Source organism: Brienomyrus brachyistius, chromosome 1, assembly GCF_023856365.1.
Source record: "Brienomyrus brachyistius isolate T26 chromosome 1, BBRACH_0.4, whole genome shotgun sequence".
Classification (NCBI taxonomy): Eukaryota; Metazoa; Chordata; class Actinopteri; order Osteoglossiformes; family Mormyridae; genus Brienomyrus; species Brienomyrus brachyistius.
In genome coordinates this window covers 16,925,992-16,940,233 of record NC_064533.1, presented here as the reverse complement: position 1 = coordinate 16,940,233, position 14,242 = coordinate 16,925,992, and the positions used below count along the sequence as shown (strand labels likewise).

At 50.7% G+C, this 14,242-nt stretch overlaps 1 protein-coding gene across 2 annotated transcripts in view; it reads right to left on the bottom strand.

The window, feature by feature from the left end:
* Window positions 1-6,333: 6,333 nt before the first annotated feature.
* The window catches only part of plod2 (procollagen-lysine, 2-oxoglutarate 5-dioxygenase 2), a 30,390-nt gene continuing 22,481 nt past the window's right edge, over window positions 6,334-14,242 (bottom strand). Inside the window, exons 9-20 of one of the 2 annotated variants that reach the window (XM_049025662.1) lie at window positions 13,715-13,840; window positions 13,517-13,638; window positions 12,056-12,160; window positions 11,137-11,262; window positions 10,750-10,891; window positions 10,086-10,148; window positions 8,917-9,030; window positions 8,760-8,825; window positions 8,272-8,376; window positions 7,956-8,102; window positions 7,503-7,628; window positions 6,334-7,012 (exon numbers count right to left, since the gene is read on the bottom strand). In XM_049025662.1, coding sequence (XP_048881619.1) covers window positions 6,857-7,012; window positions 7,503-7,628; window positions 7,956-8,102; window positions 8,272-8,376; window positions 8,760-8,825; window positions 8,917-9,030; window positions 10,086-10,148; window positions 10,750-10,891; window positions 11,137-11,262; window positions 12,056-12,160; window positions 13,517-13,638; window positions 13,715-13,840 — 1,398 coding nt within the window. In that variant the 3' untranslated portion in view covers window positions 6,334-6,856. The remainder of the gene's footprint in view (window positions 7,013-7,502; window positions 7,629-7,955; window positions 8,103-8,271; window positions 8,377-8,759; window positions 8,826-8,916; window positions 9,031-10,085; window positions 10,149-10,749; window positions 10,892-11,136; window positions 11,263-12,055; window positions 12,161-13,516; window positions 13,639-13,714; window positions 13,841-14,242) is intronic. The other variant, XM_049025669.1, reaches the window with a different exon arrangement.

Sequence of the window (14,242 nt, the reverse complement as noted above, 5' to 3'; positions counted from 1 at the left end):
CAGAATCAGTGATGTCACTGACTGATTAACGGAGGCAATGATTTTATTTCTGAAAATTAAGAGCATATTTCCATCCTCACAGTCCATGACAATAAATGTCTGTGTCGTCTGACCAATGACAGGAGAGATGATGGTTCCATCAAAGTCTGTCTTGCATGATTAAGTATTTAATGTCCATTTGTTTGCAAAGTTTAGTCCACAGATGGCTTTAATGACTTTAATGGCCTTGACCCCCACTTTAATTTTCCATACCCCCACTCCCGAACGCCTGGATCCATCAGCCATGCCACCTACGTCTGGGCCACCGTCAGCTTAATGGCTCCATGTCAGACCTGTTGATGAGGAAGCGAGTTCTTCCGTCTGGTTCCCTGCTCCAGCTGTATCCCGCCGAAAGCCATTTGTCTCCACCCAGTGGAGCATCCAAACCAGCTTCAGCTTCAAACCAGCCTTTTATATGAAGTTTTACTGAAACCCCTTCACACGTTTAATGCACAGACTTCATATTGCCAGCAAAGCTGTTAAAGTCTTATAGTTTAACAAACACTCCATCACTTTAGGAATTAAATATAGGCACCAAATTATGATTTTTGTTCCCCCAGTAATTTACGCAGTGACCTGTGTTTCTGAGCCTCCTGTAACCTGGGTGGGACAGTTATGATGCTTATGGTTATTACTCATGAATGGGTCCCCTGTCATCCTTTGTAGGGACGCAGTTGGAGTCACGCTGTATTTACAGAGGGCAGTTATACATCCGCCCGCACTGCTCCGCGACGCTCTTGGCTTTTCACAGTTTATGCTGAGAAACCAGCCTACTGTATAAAAAGCCCTGTTAAAGATACTTGTAAAACAGCGAATCTGCTGCTTTTCATCTTGACGATATTTTACGGCTCCCAGCTGTGTGGTGTTATTAGTAAATCCCCACAAAGCCTCCCACGGGTGTGGGGGGGAGAGGGTGAATTGGGGGGGGGGGGGGGTGACCTACTGCTCAAGCACAATATGATGCAGGATCATCCGAGTGAGATGGCCCATGTGTCAGCATTTTCCACATGACGTCACATATTGATCTCTGTTAGCCGCATGGCATTATGGGTAAAGGAGGCCTAGGAATGACTATATTTGTAGCTGCCTGTCAAAGAGAGGGCCAAAAACTGCCCACAGGGAAAGACTTCCCATATGCGTGCCTCCGTGTACGTGTCTTCATTTGCGTGCCTCCGTTTGCGTGTGTGAACTCACGCGCCTCCCCGACCCCGTGACCCACACGCCGGTTCCCAGGAGGTGTGCCACCCCATTCCGCTGGGTCCTGCTTTGTCCTGCCCTGTAGTTTAGCGGCCTGTCATTTCGTTTGTTTATGTGTCTTTCCATGTGAATGTGCATCCCAACTAGCCTGGTGACCACCGTGTGACAGACTGCTCACGCAGGACAAAATACCGCTGCCCAGCAGCTAATTTTAGCCAGGCGGCGCTTGGGCACGGCCGCTGCTCGGCACCGCACACAGGACCCGGGCCCACGGCACCTGCCAGGAATAACAGCTGGAGCGCCGCATCTCGAATGGTTTCTCACGGGGAGCCGGGAATCACTGTGCAGGGTAAACATTTCCAGCCTTTTCTGTCACTGCTTTCATTTACGGAGATTATGGTTCGACTTGTTAGGATGGGGGGGCCCTGTTTGGGCAGGAAATTCCACAGCCGTCCCATCATGCCTGTGCGGGATGTGGAAGTTTTCTGTGATAAACCCCAAACGGGAGGGTGCTGGCCAGAGACTCCCCCCGATGAAGCCGCTCGGCGTGTGGGTGGCGTGGTAGGGGATGCGTGGACCTGGCGGGTGGCTTACCCACCCCTCCCCCTCCCCACCCGCATCTGGACTGACAGTTCCTGTGATCTGCCTCAGCCCCATTCCTTATTTAGTCTGTGGACGGATGTTTGAAAGCAGCACAGTGCATGTGGAATGTGGCATTTGCGTAGGCCATGTTTGCCGATCCCATGGCCCCATAATTCCGCCGCGGTGTTTGCCCCCCCCCCGCCCAGGACAAGCAAACATGGCAAAGTCCTGCCGTCCATCTCAAAAGCGCCACCCTTGTGCATGAAGCGGCAGAATCTATTTGTACTTTGGCCATATCCGAATTCTGCCAGGAGAGGCCAGGTCCGTCTGCATTTCACACACACGATGGAGAATCCAGAAGGTGCCCCCTCTTTGAAGGGGGCGAGGGCATGATGCCACAGGGCCACGCCCGGCTTTGTCCTTAGTGCCGGGTGGCGAGCTGGACACTGCCGCCACAGGGGCCCCTCCTGGCTTGGCAGGGGCAGCAGGTTCACAGGACGGCCTTGCACATATAGACGGGAACAGAGGAAGTGCTAAGCACAAATCCTGCTAGAGGCGTGTAATTATTTCGTCTCCAGGGTACAACGGACAGAGGGAACGCCCCCGCTTCTCTGGTCGGGGTGACTCCGGGAGAACGGAATATTCCGGAGTGTGGCCCACGGTGTCCTCAAAGTTCCCGCTCCATTGTGTGTTTTTTTATCCCTCTTTCCGACAGCAGTCTGCTCGGTTTGTTTACGCAGGAAAGTGGTCCGTCTCGCCTCCGCCACCCTGATACGGGGGTCCGTGCGGTTTTCTACGGAAACAGACAGACCCTCAGTTTGACTGTAGTGTCTCACACGACTGTCGGTGAACCAGCTGGCTCTCACTGGGGTTCAGTGGCTAAATGCCAATCAAGCATTTGCTTATTTTTCACTTTTTGAGACTCAAATGCCACGATGTGGCGACCTGTGGCGTTCAGCTCGAATGAAAAGGTGGAGGAAACCAAAACATAATCACATCCAAAGGGGTCAGTACCGGGTGTGACGTATCCCGGATGTCCCGGGTCTGTTGACCACAACAGGTGCTTCACACAGTGAGCCGCACACGGACCCATCCCCTCCCCCTGCTTGCAGACTGCCGTCCCCCCACCCCCGCCACCGCAGCAAGGTCGTCTGTGTTATAAGCCGTACCCAATTAGCAGAGCCGTACCCAAAGGCAGGGCTCGGGGTGGCAGTAAAGCATGATGTAGACACAGCACTACATTCCCCAGAGCTGGCGGCTTGCCGTCGCCCCCCCCCACCCCCACACACCTTGTAAATCAGCAGATGTCTGTGCAGACACCAGCAAGCCCGGCCCCCTGATGGCTTTAGCAGAGTGGCGCTATGCCATCTCGCTACACGCTGCAATCGCAGGGCCTCTGGCTCTTTCCGCAAGATTGCAATTAAACGTGATTACTGTTTGGGCTCCAAGGCTTATTACCTCCCTGAAAATCACCCCATCAGGCCTGGGGGGGACGGGCGAGCGGGAGGCTGCTCTCACTTTCTTTGAAGATGTGATATCTCCAGTTCACTAATAGCTGACTGCTAATGGTCTTAGTCGATGATAGTCATTATGTTTACAGTAAATCTCCATGGGAACTCTTCCTTAAGAGTATATATATATACACACACAGTACGTACCGGTCAGCTGAGTCGTGTGTTAGAAGCTTTAGCCTTGGGGGGGTATTTTGGGTTGATTGTTTAGAGCCTATGAAGTCGAGCCTGCAGTGTGTTTACAGTATCCCCATGCAGTGTGAGTGTTACAGTGAAAGTCAGCTGCGCTTCACTGCGACGCCTGGATCGTACTCCGATGGAGTTTGCTAAAAGATCTATCTTCCCACTGTGCTGGAATCCAAATAATCCAAAGTCTATTTTTCACACATTCCCGTTTGTCTTTAAGCTGCATTTTTCTGTCTAATGTCCATATCACAAAGATCGGGGAAGAAAAGCTTCCCACTTCCATCTTTTTTTTTGCTGCATAAATTAAGAGCTAGCATGGTAAAAAGCCCCCCCCCCCCCATGTGATATCATCACAAAGCTCAGCAACAGCATGTGTGCTATGACAGCTATAAGAAAAAAATACAATTTACTCTACTAAAGACAAAAATGAATTGCTGGACTTCAGGAGTATATGTCCTGTATAAATCTCTTACACATTTATACTAATTATTATTGTTTCTTTGTAGTATGACAAATGAGACTAAATTTCATCTCAATGTCTGGATCATTCAGCTCAAGGTGACAATAAAGATCCTGTGACTGTTATTACTGTGTTACTGTGATGCATGTGTGTTACTGTGAAATGCATGTGTGTTACTGTGATCATGTGTGTTACTGTGATCATGTGTGTTACTGTGATCATGTGTGTTACTGTGATGCATGTGTGTTACTGTGAAATGCATGTGTGTTACTGTGATGCATGTGTGTTACTGTGAAATGCATGTGTGTTACTGTGATCATGTGTGTTACTGTGATCATGTGTGTTACTGTGAAATGCATGTGTGTTACTGTGATCATGTGTGTAACTGTGATGCATGTGTGTTACTGTGAAATGCATGTGTGTTACTGTGATCATGTGTGTTACTGTGAAATGCATGTGTGTTACTGTGATCATGTGTGTTACTGTGATGCATGTGTGCACATGTGTTCACACCTATGATCATGCACTGCCACTCTGGCTGCCCTAACGAAGCTGTGTTTATACTTTAGGTCTCCATGTTCACAGCCGTGCGAGGTGCCCAGGACCACCGCGAGATAAAGCGGCTTCCCGCAGTAAACAGGGCGGCACCACTAGGGCGGCGCCCACACCCTGCCCCCAGGGGCCCGCACCAGCCTGTAAACACACTCACTGGTGCAATAATTGTGTGGTTTAAACTCAAATACATGCCACACTGTGGGTAATCGCTACCTGCCAGACTGTAGCCTGTACTTAACGGGCGACATATATCATGGGTAACCATAGTGTACCAGCAACGATTTAAGCTTAAACAGAGGCACAGCCTAGAGTGGCAGCAGTGGACGATGGTGTTTGGGTATGAAGTAGCTGTGGAGTAAACAAGTGAATGTATGGGATTCACCGTGTATAAATTTTTTAAATTGTATTTTTTTGCTTTAATCCAGAGCGAGATACATACTGTTACTTGCTTGGCGGCCGACATCACTCTGCTGACCCTGGGATTGGAACCAGTGACCTTCCGGTCACAGGTCCAGGGGTCCTAACCTGCTGAATCACAGCACCCCGTTTGTTGCAGGGGAATCTTGAAAAACGGGTGGACAGTGGACTGTACGGAAAGAGGCGCCCTTAAAGAGTGAATTGGGGTTCAGAACCTGAAACCTCCGTCACTCTCTAAGCGAGGTGTGGATGGTCCAGCCCAGGCCCACAATCCAGCTCGTTCCAGAACCTAATTACTTAGGTGAGGGTGTTAGGCTGCTGTGTGTGCAGGGACTGCATCAATGTCACCTTTCAGCGCTCTGCGGGCTGGGGGGGACTCCCTCCACAAAGAGAGCTTTGATCGTTGTGAGGCCGGCTGACCTAGATTCCCCTCGCCGACATTCCATGGGCCTGAGTGGGTGGGGCTTTGAGATGTCATACCTCGGGGGGGGGGGGGGGAGCACTTCAATCACTTTTCCCAGTAAAAGGCCCGATTCCGGGCATCTTTCTTACTGCTTTTACAAAATGTGTCCAAATGTGTGCTATGTGATTGTGAATTCCTCACTCACCCCATGTAAAGCCCATGTCACCTGCTTAAACCCCCCCCTCCAACAAGCCCCACCCACTCAGGCTTGGCCAATGCAGTTGGTATATCCCATAGCGTCACCTCACACTTTTTATGAAATAACCCATTCATGCACAGAAATAGACTAAACGATCCCCAATGTTTCCTGTAACTCACATACTTCTCTGTACCCCTTCACCCTGGAAGTGGGGGGTTGGGTGATTTTTTTATCACCCCACAGCGTTTGGGACCCTTTACCATCAGACCAGATTAGAAAATAACACTTGTGAACATTACTTGGGGGTTTTGGGGCGCAGCTGCTTTTACCAGAACCTCAAACCCACGCAGCTCCGACAAGCAGTGGAGCATCCCAGTGGAGCATCCCAGTGGAGCATCCCAAAAACATGTCTGCGTGGGAAAGACGCTCACGCTCTCAAGAGCCCAGCTGCCCCGGACGGAATCCCGAGCACAGCAGACAAGGAGAGGAGAATTCCTGCACGGAGCGCGGCTAGCCGCAGAGGGGGTGATATCATGTCTCCGTCGTGACGGGCTGTACGCAGTGTGGTGCAGTGAGCTGACGCACCGCTCAGAGTGCGTATGGGAAACACTAAGCAGCCGGTCGCCTAGCTGACTGTTAGCAGATTAATCCGCCCATGCTTGGATCCGGCGGACGGCCCACAGTAGGAAGTGCGGCATTCCTGAAGCTTCCCGTCAGCCGCCTCTTATCTTCCTTGCGGTATTTTATCAGCGGTAACACCTTCCATTGGACACGAAGCCAAAAGCCAGTTTTAAAACATTTATTTAATTATCAACTTCACAAAATAAGTTAAAATGTTTTCCTTGGCTGAGGTCTGAAAGTCCATAAAAAAAAACACTAAGATATCGATTCATAAAATTCAGCTTGTAAAGTTTCTCTTTTCATGGAAAAAAAATTAATTTCAAGTAGAGACTTGGGCTTTGGCCTCTGAACTTCACCGTGAAAATTACCGTGATCATCTGTGTGAAATGATAACATACAAGCAAAGCGTGTCTGACAAGTGACCAGAAAATAGGCTGAACTGCTGACCAAAAGAGAAACATCGAAATGGAAAGGAAATCAGAGCACGGAGGTTTGGAACCAGGGGTTTGATGCTTAAAGGTGTTAAACTGCAGCAGCATCAGTGAAGCCTCTCAGTCGTCACATGGGAGGTGGTGGGGTTTTTCGGCAAACCCTCGTTTTGGACAATGGGGTTAAGAAACAGGGAAATGGGAAAAACAAGAGCAGCTGAGAGTCCAGGAGGGGCGTCAATGGGGGGGGTGGGGGGCTCAGGGGTCGATGAAGGAGACGGCGATGTAGCGTGTGCCCCCGGTAGTGGGCAGGCCTTCGTGGAGGTGCGTCAGCCGGCCCGGGTGCATAAAGCTCCACCCCTTCCGCGGCGACTCGATGGTGCAGTTGTAGCGGTGGAAGCGGCAGCCGCCACCCTGAGTGAAGGATGAGTAGGAGAAACTGATCTGAACGGCTCAGGCAGACAGACGACGCGGGTTCGAGGCTTTGCATGCAGCATAGGTTGGGGGGACCGGCCTCTGGGGTGAGACCCCACCCTTCATCACGATCGGCAACTCAAACGGTGCCAGACAACTTCGATCCCCTGGAGTGCCATCAGGTGACAGCATGTGCGTCACACAGCAGGACATTGTGGACATGTGACGGCAATGGAACCTGGACGGGAGGTTGTGGTTTATAAGCATTTCTAAACATTACAGATCAAGGTGTGATGCTCTTCTGTGATGTTTACGTATGACGGTCTGGTGTGATGTTTTGCTATTGACGTTGTGCCGTAATGTTTGGGTACGAAGCTCTGCTGTGATACTCCGGTGTGATGTTCTGGCTGTTGACTGTGCACGTCACTTTGATATGAATGCAAGCCGTCCGTCTAACGGGGCTAAAGTTGTTTGTGGATGGGTGACTCACCTGGAAATCGATGCCTTTGTTGTTGAGCGCGATGTTGATGGTGAACGTGGACGTGTCGTGGTGCGGTCTGAGCGAGGCTTGTCTTTCGGGGCTGTACTTCACCACGAAGTTCAGCAAGGCGAAGCCCTGTGGCGACGAGAGGGGAAAAGAAGCAGTGACAAGGCATTTCTAACATCCTGATCTTCAGCGAAGAACATCTTTCCGTTATGCCAGCGAGTATGAACATGGCAGAAGGAAAGGTAAGAGTTAAGTGGCAAAGAGTGAGGCCAGCTGCTTCTGAAGGAGGCCGGCATTCTGATGGATGGTGGATTCCAGGTACTAAATGAAGCAGGGATAACAAGAACCAACAGGAACGGCGAAAAGCAACCGTGACCTGAACACGACCCCCATCAGGAGAGGCCGCTGTGGAAAGTGGCAGAAGGCCGGCTGGCCGGGGGCCGCCCTGCACGGTACCTTGGTGTAGTAACCGGAGAAGACTTTCAAGGTGACGGGGGAGATGAACTCGCGGATGAAGTGCAGCCACTCCTTCTCGAAGCCGATCTGGGACATGTGGATGTCGTCCGTAGGGACGGTTTCGTAGCCCCCAGTAATGCGTTTGTCCTGGGGGGACAAGAATCACATTTGTATCGGCAAAAGCCAGGCAGCAAACCCAGGAAAGGCTGAATTTGGGGGGTTTACATGCCTTCAACCCAAAAGCCAAAGGTGAGGGACAGGCCAAGAAGAGAATGAATTCTGTCTTACTGTCAGTCTCTGCACCATTCCAACCAACCTGATGCTTTCCTCCTGACCAAAGGCCGTAATTCTCCATCTCTTCGACGAGCTCATCACAAGCTTTTTCAGAAAACACCGGAAACCAGAAGACGTCCGGACAGGGCTGCAAGAGACGAACACCGAGGTAGTGATGGAGGCAGTGATGAAGGTCATTATTCACGGATGGCTTGTGCTGTTTAAATCACACCCCCTTTAGCGCATGCCCCGCCCAATCATGACTTTCATCTACAGCCTCTCACAAACACACGAACCAAAACAGATTTGTTCATCTTAGTCTGATCTGTTTATACAGCAGTGTAATAGTCACAGCCATCATTTATCCAGGCATGGAGAAATCAGGCCGTACTAATACGCTCTACCATAAAGGTCACCCTAATTAAGCAAAACTCCTGGATGATCGTACCTGCTGTATGCAGTATTCTTAATGCCACAAACCGTAAATAAAGCCTGCTAATCTTTTACACACAGTTTCACACCCTAGCATACCTGCTCAGTGAGGCTTTCTGTGAAGATCCGTGTGTAGTTCGGGTGTATGTATTTTTCCTTCCAGTCCTGTAACGAACCAGCGAGGTGAAGCACACAGTTCTGGAACTAAAAAACGTGACATTCGAGAAGTATTTACAGCGACTGATAATTTACATACCAGGGGATTTTCAAAGATCTGCCACAGGTCGTTGTTGTAATGGGATGTGTTGTAATTAACTGTAGAAATCAGCCTTCCGAACTCGTGGCGGTTTGTAATGTACATGAATACTCCCTACAGTACGCAGAGAGAGTTTGTGTCAATTTCAGATTGGTAACCAAAGCAGACACACCGGAGAAAAGAGACTGGAGATCGATTACTGGTAAATTCATGCACTGATTATGAGACACACAGGAATCACAGAGCTGACATTTCATGGCTGAACTTCTAAGAGCAAACAATGGTGTCTGGGTGAAATAACAGGTTGTACAATTTAACACAAGGCTGAAATCATCCAACAAGGATCATCGGCACCGAAGAAAATGTTCCAGGAGTAAGATTGTATTTTAAGTGAGGCGCTTTTGAAAGAGTAATGTGAGAGTAAAAAATAGCTAAAAAAGGGGGTCATCTTGGGAGGGCGGGGGGTAAGGATGGGGATGAGGGCAGGAACTGAGGCTGCTGTTGTGGCAAACACGCTGTTTTCAGCCCAGGCTTCGGTCACGTTCAGCATGCCGTGTTTACACACTCGTCGGCAGACATTTTGGATTCCTTGACGTCTGGCCGAAGGAGGGGAAGTGTCTCCATTTAAATGAGGTGGGAGGGGCTTAGGCTGAAAACGGGCGTGCCGCACCGACAAGCGTGTTACATGGAGTCACTTAACGAGCCACGAGCGCTGGGCATCTTCCTCGTCAGGATGGTGGGGGATACCATACACACTGACGGCAGTGCAGCACCAGACAGGAAGACCACAGACACGGGCGCGTTCTGTCTGTCTAATCGGTCACCAGGCCACCAGCACCACATTCCCAATGGGTCTGACTAAACACACCAACTGTGTGTGTGTCCAGATATATGTTTTATGAGGTCACTCATCAGCGCTATGCCAATAGATCTAGATGATGTACGATTTAATCCAGGTGAAGAGGGTCACGAACAATCCAAGAATTACGGTAATTAAATTGGAGAGTGGTCTTCAAGGAGCCAAACACAGCAGGTGGAGGTCTTCCATCAGCTCCTGGCAGACCATTCAGCGGGCCCCTTGGAAATGGGTGCAGGAGACGCTATTTGCTCCCTGTATGCAGCACATCAGCAGTAAAGATACAGGTAGAATAATGTAAAATGGGATAAACCTTGGGGGGCCTGAGCATAGGGAACGATTCCGGGGAAGGAGAGTCTTTCTCTCTCTGTACGGTCTAAAAAAATGAAGGAGAGGCACCGTGTCAGTCACCACTTTCTGGAGAGACGGGGAGACACGTTCCAGAGAGAGCAAAGCCGTGGATGAAGGTTAATTCATTGAGAGAGAGATAGAGAGAGAGAAAGAGGATCCCTCCTGAAATGTCGCATGCTGGGGGGCGGGAGGTGGAGAGCAGCCTGCATGGAGCAGGACCCTCCCCACAATCTTTGGGAGGACAGCCGGACGGGACAGAGACAAAGGCCATCAAGGCAGCCAAGGGCAGCCAGGGGGTAAACTGGGGCTGGGTAACAGAGGCGGGGCATGATAAGGGCAGTAAACCTCAGAGGGACACACAGCAGGATAGGGGGCGCTATGCAGCACCGGGGCACCGGGGTATACTTGCCAGTCCGTTTCTGGGTTTAGCTGAGCTGTGGGCGTTTTTTTTTTTAACATTAAGAAAGCAGCAGCATCGCCAACAGCAGATTTATATACTGACATCATTACCAGGGTGTGTAGAGTGTGTATTGGAATGTGAGGGACATTGGGGGTGTGCGAGGGTGCTTGAGGGAGTGTGGGGGGGGGTGTGAGGTGTGAGGAGGCGTGTGGGTTCGGCGCGGTACCATATCCCGGGCATTCCGGCACGCTGCCATATCCGGGTCCAGCTTCTCCAGAACAAAGAAGTTCCTGTTCCTCAGCTCGGTCCGCAGCGTCTCTCCTTTGATGAGGTAGATGTAGGCCATGTAGGGGATGTTCCACATGCCGCTGCAGGGCCGGGGGCGGAGCTTAACTGGCACTTCATTTATAAACGCGTACGATCCACACGGCCAGCGCGAGGTGAGACCGCGGCCTGCTTCATTATGGAATACTGTGCGTGTCTACTGAGAATTATGGGAATTGCAGGACGCAAGCAGTGTAAATCTCAGATTCCGTGTCTCTAAACAAACACCCTGGCTCCTCAACCCCCCCCACCCCCCCACCCCACCCCATGTTAGCTCCTGGTAACTTACACGCGCTTCCCCTGCACGATGTCCACATAGTCCTCAGATCGGGCATAATAGCCGTCCAGGCTGAGCGCCCCCCAGAAGTTAGACCACAGCTTGCCATGACGACTCACCAGAGGGCCAATTATTTTCCTGGGGGGGGGGGGGGGGGGGTAAAGTACAGACAGCCTGTGAACGATCTCAGAAATCACTTACAATTTATTCAGTCGAATGTGCCAAGAAGGCCGACAGAGCAGGCTGAGAGAGCAGGAGTAAGCCCTGTTCCACTTATTATATGGGCCAGGATTACAGCCTGCAGCCGACAGTAATGAGAGCCTTCACTCTGTACCACTCAAACATCTGAGCATGTCAAATATGAGCCCATCCAGCGAAACGCTGCCTCGTTTGACGCTGTCGGGGTACTTAATTGCTGTAGGGATTCCAGCGAGTTTCTCTCAACGAGTCTCTGACGTTACACTGGAGGGAGCTGTGCAGAAAAGGAGGTTAAGACCCGTGGCGGCCAGCTGAGCCTGTCTAACAGCTGGCCAGAGCTGTTAACGCACTGCACTGCACGGCACTGCGGACTGTTTACGTCTCACTCCGATGCAGAGAATCCAGAGGAATTTCATGTGTGCATCCAATAATATTCAGATTTTCAGGAACCTCTCACATTCCCTTGCCGGCCAATCCACGGCGGGAATACGGACCACTGCGCCTCCTCGAAGGCGAGGGCGTGAGTCCAGCGAGACGGGATGTCACCGCCGCCGTCCGGCTGCTGTGCACATCTGGTTTATACCACAGCCCCAAACAGCAAGTGGGCATGTTTGTTTTCCCAGAGAGCACAGCAAGGTTTCTGGATTGTTCTGATCCGCGGTCACCCCAGGTCTTCAATGGGTTCTGCCAAGGGGGGCCGGCAGGGAGGGGGGGAGTGGAACTGAGGTGTTACCTGTTCTGCTCGATGAGGAGCTTCAGGGTCTGTCTGTTGGTCAGTATGACGCTGGAGTCGATGCTGAAGTAGAAGTCGCACCCAGCATCCTTACGACACTCATCCCTGGGAAGGACGCAGTGACGCAGTGACACAGTGCTGAATCAGTCACGCCACGGAGGCCTGTCATTCTCAACAAACATCGACACTGATGTTACAACACCATGAAGACGACATTAATGTGTTTACATGTTTACGGTGAGTGGCTCAGGGGGTTAAGTCTGCCAGCTGTTATCAGAAGGTTGTGGGTTTGAATCCAGAGTCAGCAGAGAGACTGACCCTGCTTTCTCACAAATCTGTGCTGTGTTGGATAAAAGCTTCTGCTAAATACAATTTCAAAAAGCAAAATGGTTTGCTCCAGAGCCAGCCAGTGTTCCCAAACATCCCAAAACCAGAGTATGTTATATAGGCTGTAATTCTCATTGCATTTTTGACCAAGCAGATTGTGTAAGCAAACCAAAGGATGCACTGATGCAGAAATGGTGGTTTCTCTGAAGGTCCATGGAGGCTTTACACATCATGGAGGCAAGCCCAGGAAAGGCGAGAGCAAGCAGGAGGAACCATGTGACACACACACACACACACACAAACACAAAATAAAGCAATAGGTGTGGCACCATGACAACTGGTCTCCAGTGAACACCATTTCAGGCCCAGCTTGGAAAAACTGAGTGAGATGGTCCTTAGGGAGTTGGCAGGGTGTAAATTATGGGGGATAATTATCATACTTGCTCATGACATCATAATGCAGACGATTACACCATTGTAATGCCCCTGACAGAAGTGACCTATATGCCCATGTTCCTGGCCTCGCTCTGGCTCAGATGACATCATAATACAGACGTTTACGCCACTGTAACGCCCCTGACAGAAGTGACCTACATGCCCATGTTCCTGGCCTCGCTCTGGCTCAGATGACATCATAATACAGACGTTTACGCCACTGTAACGCCCCTGACAGAAGTGACCTATATGCCCATGTTCCTGGCCTCGCTCTGGCTCAGATGACATCATAATGCAGACGTTTACATCATTGTAACACTCTCAACAGGAGTGACCTACATGCTCATGTTCCTGGCCTCTCTCTGGCTCAGATGACATCATAATACAGACGTTTACGCCACTGTAACACCCCTGACAGAAGTGACCTTCATGCCCATGGTCCTGGCCTCACTCTGGCTCAGATGACATCATAATGCAGACGTTTACATCATTGTAACACTCTCAACAGGAGTGACCTACATGCCCATGTTCCTGGCCTCACTCTGGCTCAGATGACATCATAATACAGACGTTTACGCCACTGTAACGCCCCTGACAGAAGTCACTTACATGCCCATGTTCCTGGCCTCGCTTTGGCTCAGATGACATCATAATACAGACGTTTACGCCACTGTAACACCCCTGACAGAAGTCACTTACATGCCCATGTTCCTGGCCTCGCTCTGGCTCAGATCCTCCTCAGGACCCACTAGCTTCAAGCTCCTATAGACAAGCCGGTTCGTGTCCCAGAACTTCTGGATGTGGCTCTCGTGGTAAACTTCCTGCAAGGGCAAACACAGTCATTACAGCGTTAATAGACGTGGAGGGTCCCTGGAGGCTTTACACAGCAGCACTTACGCTGTTATGGATGAAAAGGCTGAGTTTCTCCTTCGGGTAATCGAGCAGCAGAAGCCTCTCGAAGAACTCTGGCAGGAATGGAGTGGGCTGCTCGATAAACACGGCCACCATCACCGAGGGATATTCCTGTTTGAAAGGAATCAGGGAGGGCTCACTTCATTCATCAAACCCTGTACAGCAGAGACGTAGAAATGGTGGGATGACCCGCACACCTGCTGGCCCTCCCCAGTTCACTGTTCTGGCATATTCCATAAGGTGATGCAAGGAAGTCCCCCAACACAGCCAATCACAATGATGTGACCAGGGGGGTGGGGAGTGATTCCAGGATGGGGTACTCAATGTCAGTGTATAAATCTCCTATTGGGCAATCTACCCTCTTTAAAAACTCAGTGGGATGGGGGGCACTCTCCCCATCTGGCAAAACAGGAGCACTCAGTGACCATCACTCCTCCTGTGCCCCCCCCCCCCCTGACCCACCTGTAAGCTATACCATCCTGTACAGCACTGTATGACATCACTCACAGAGAT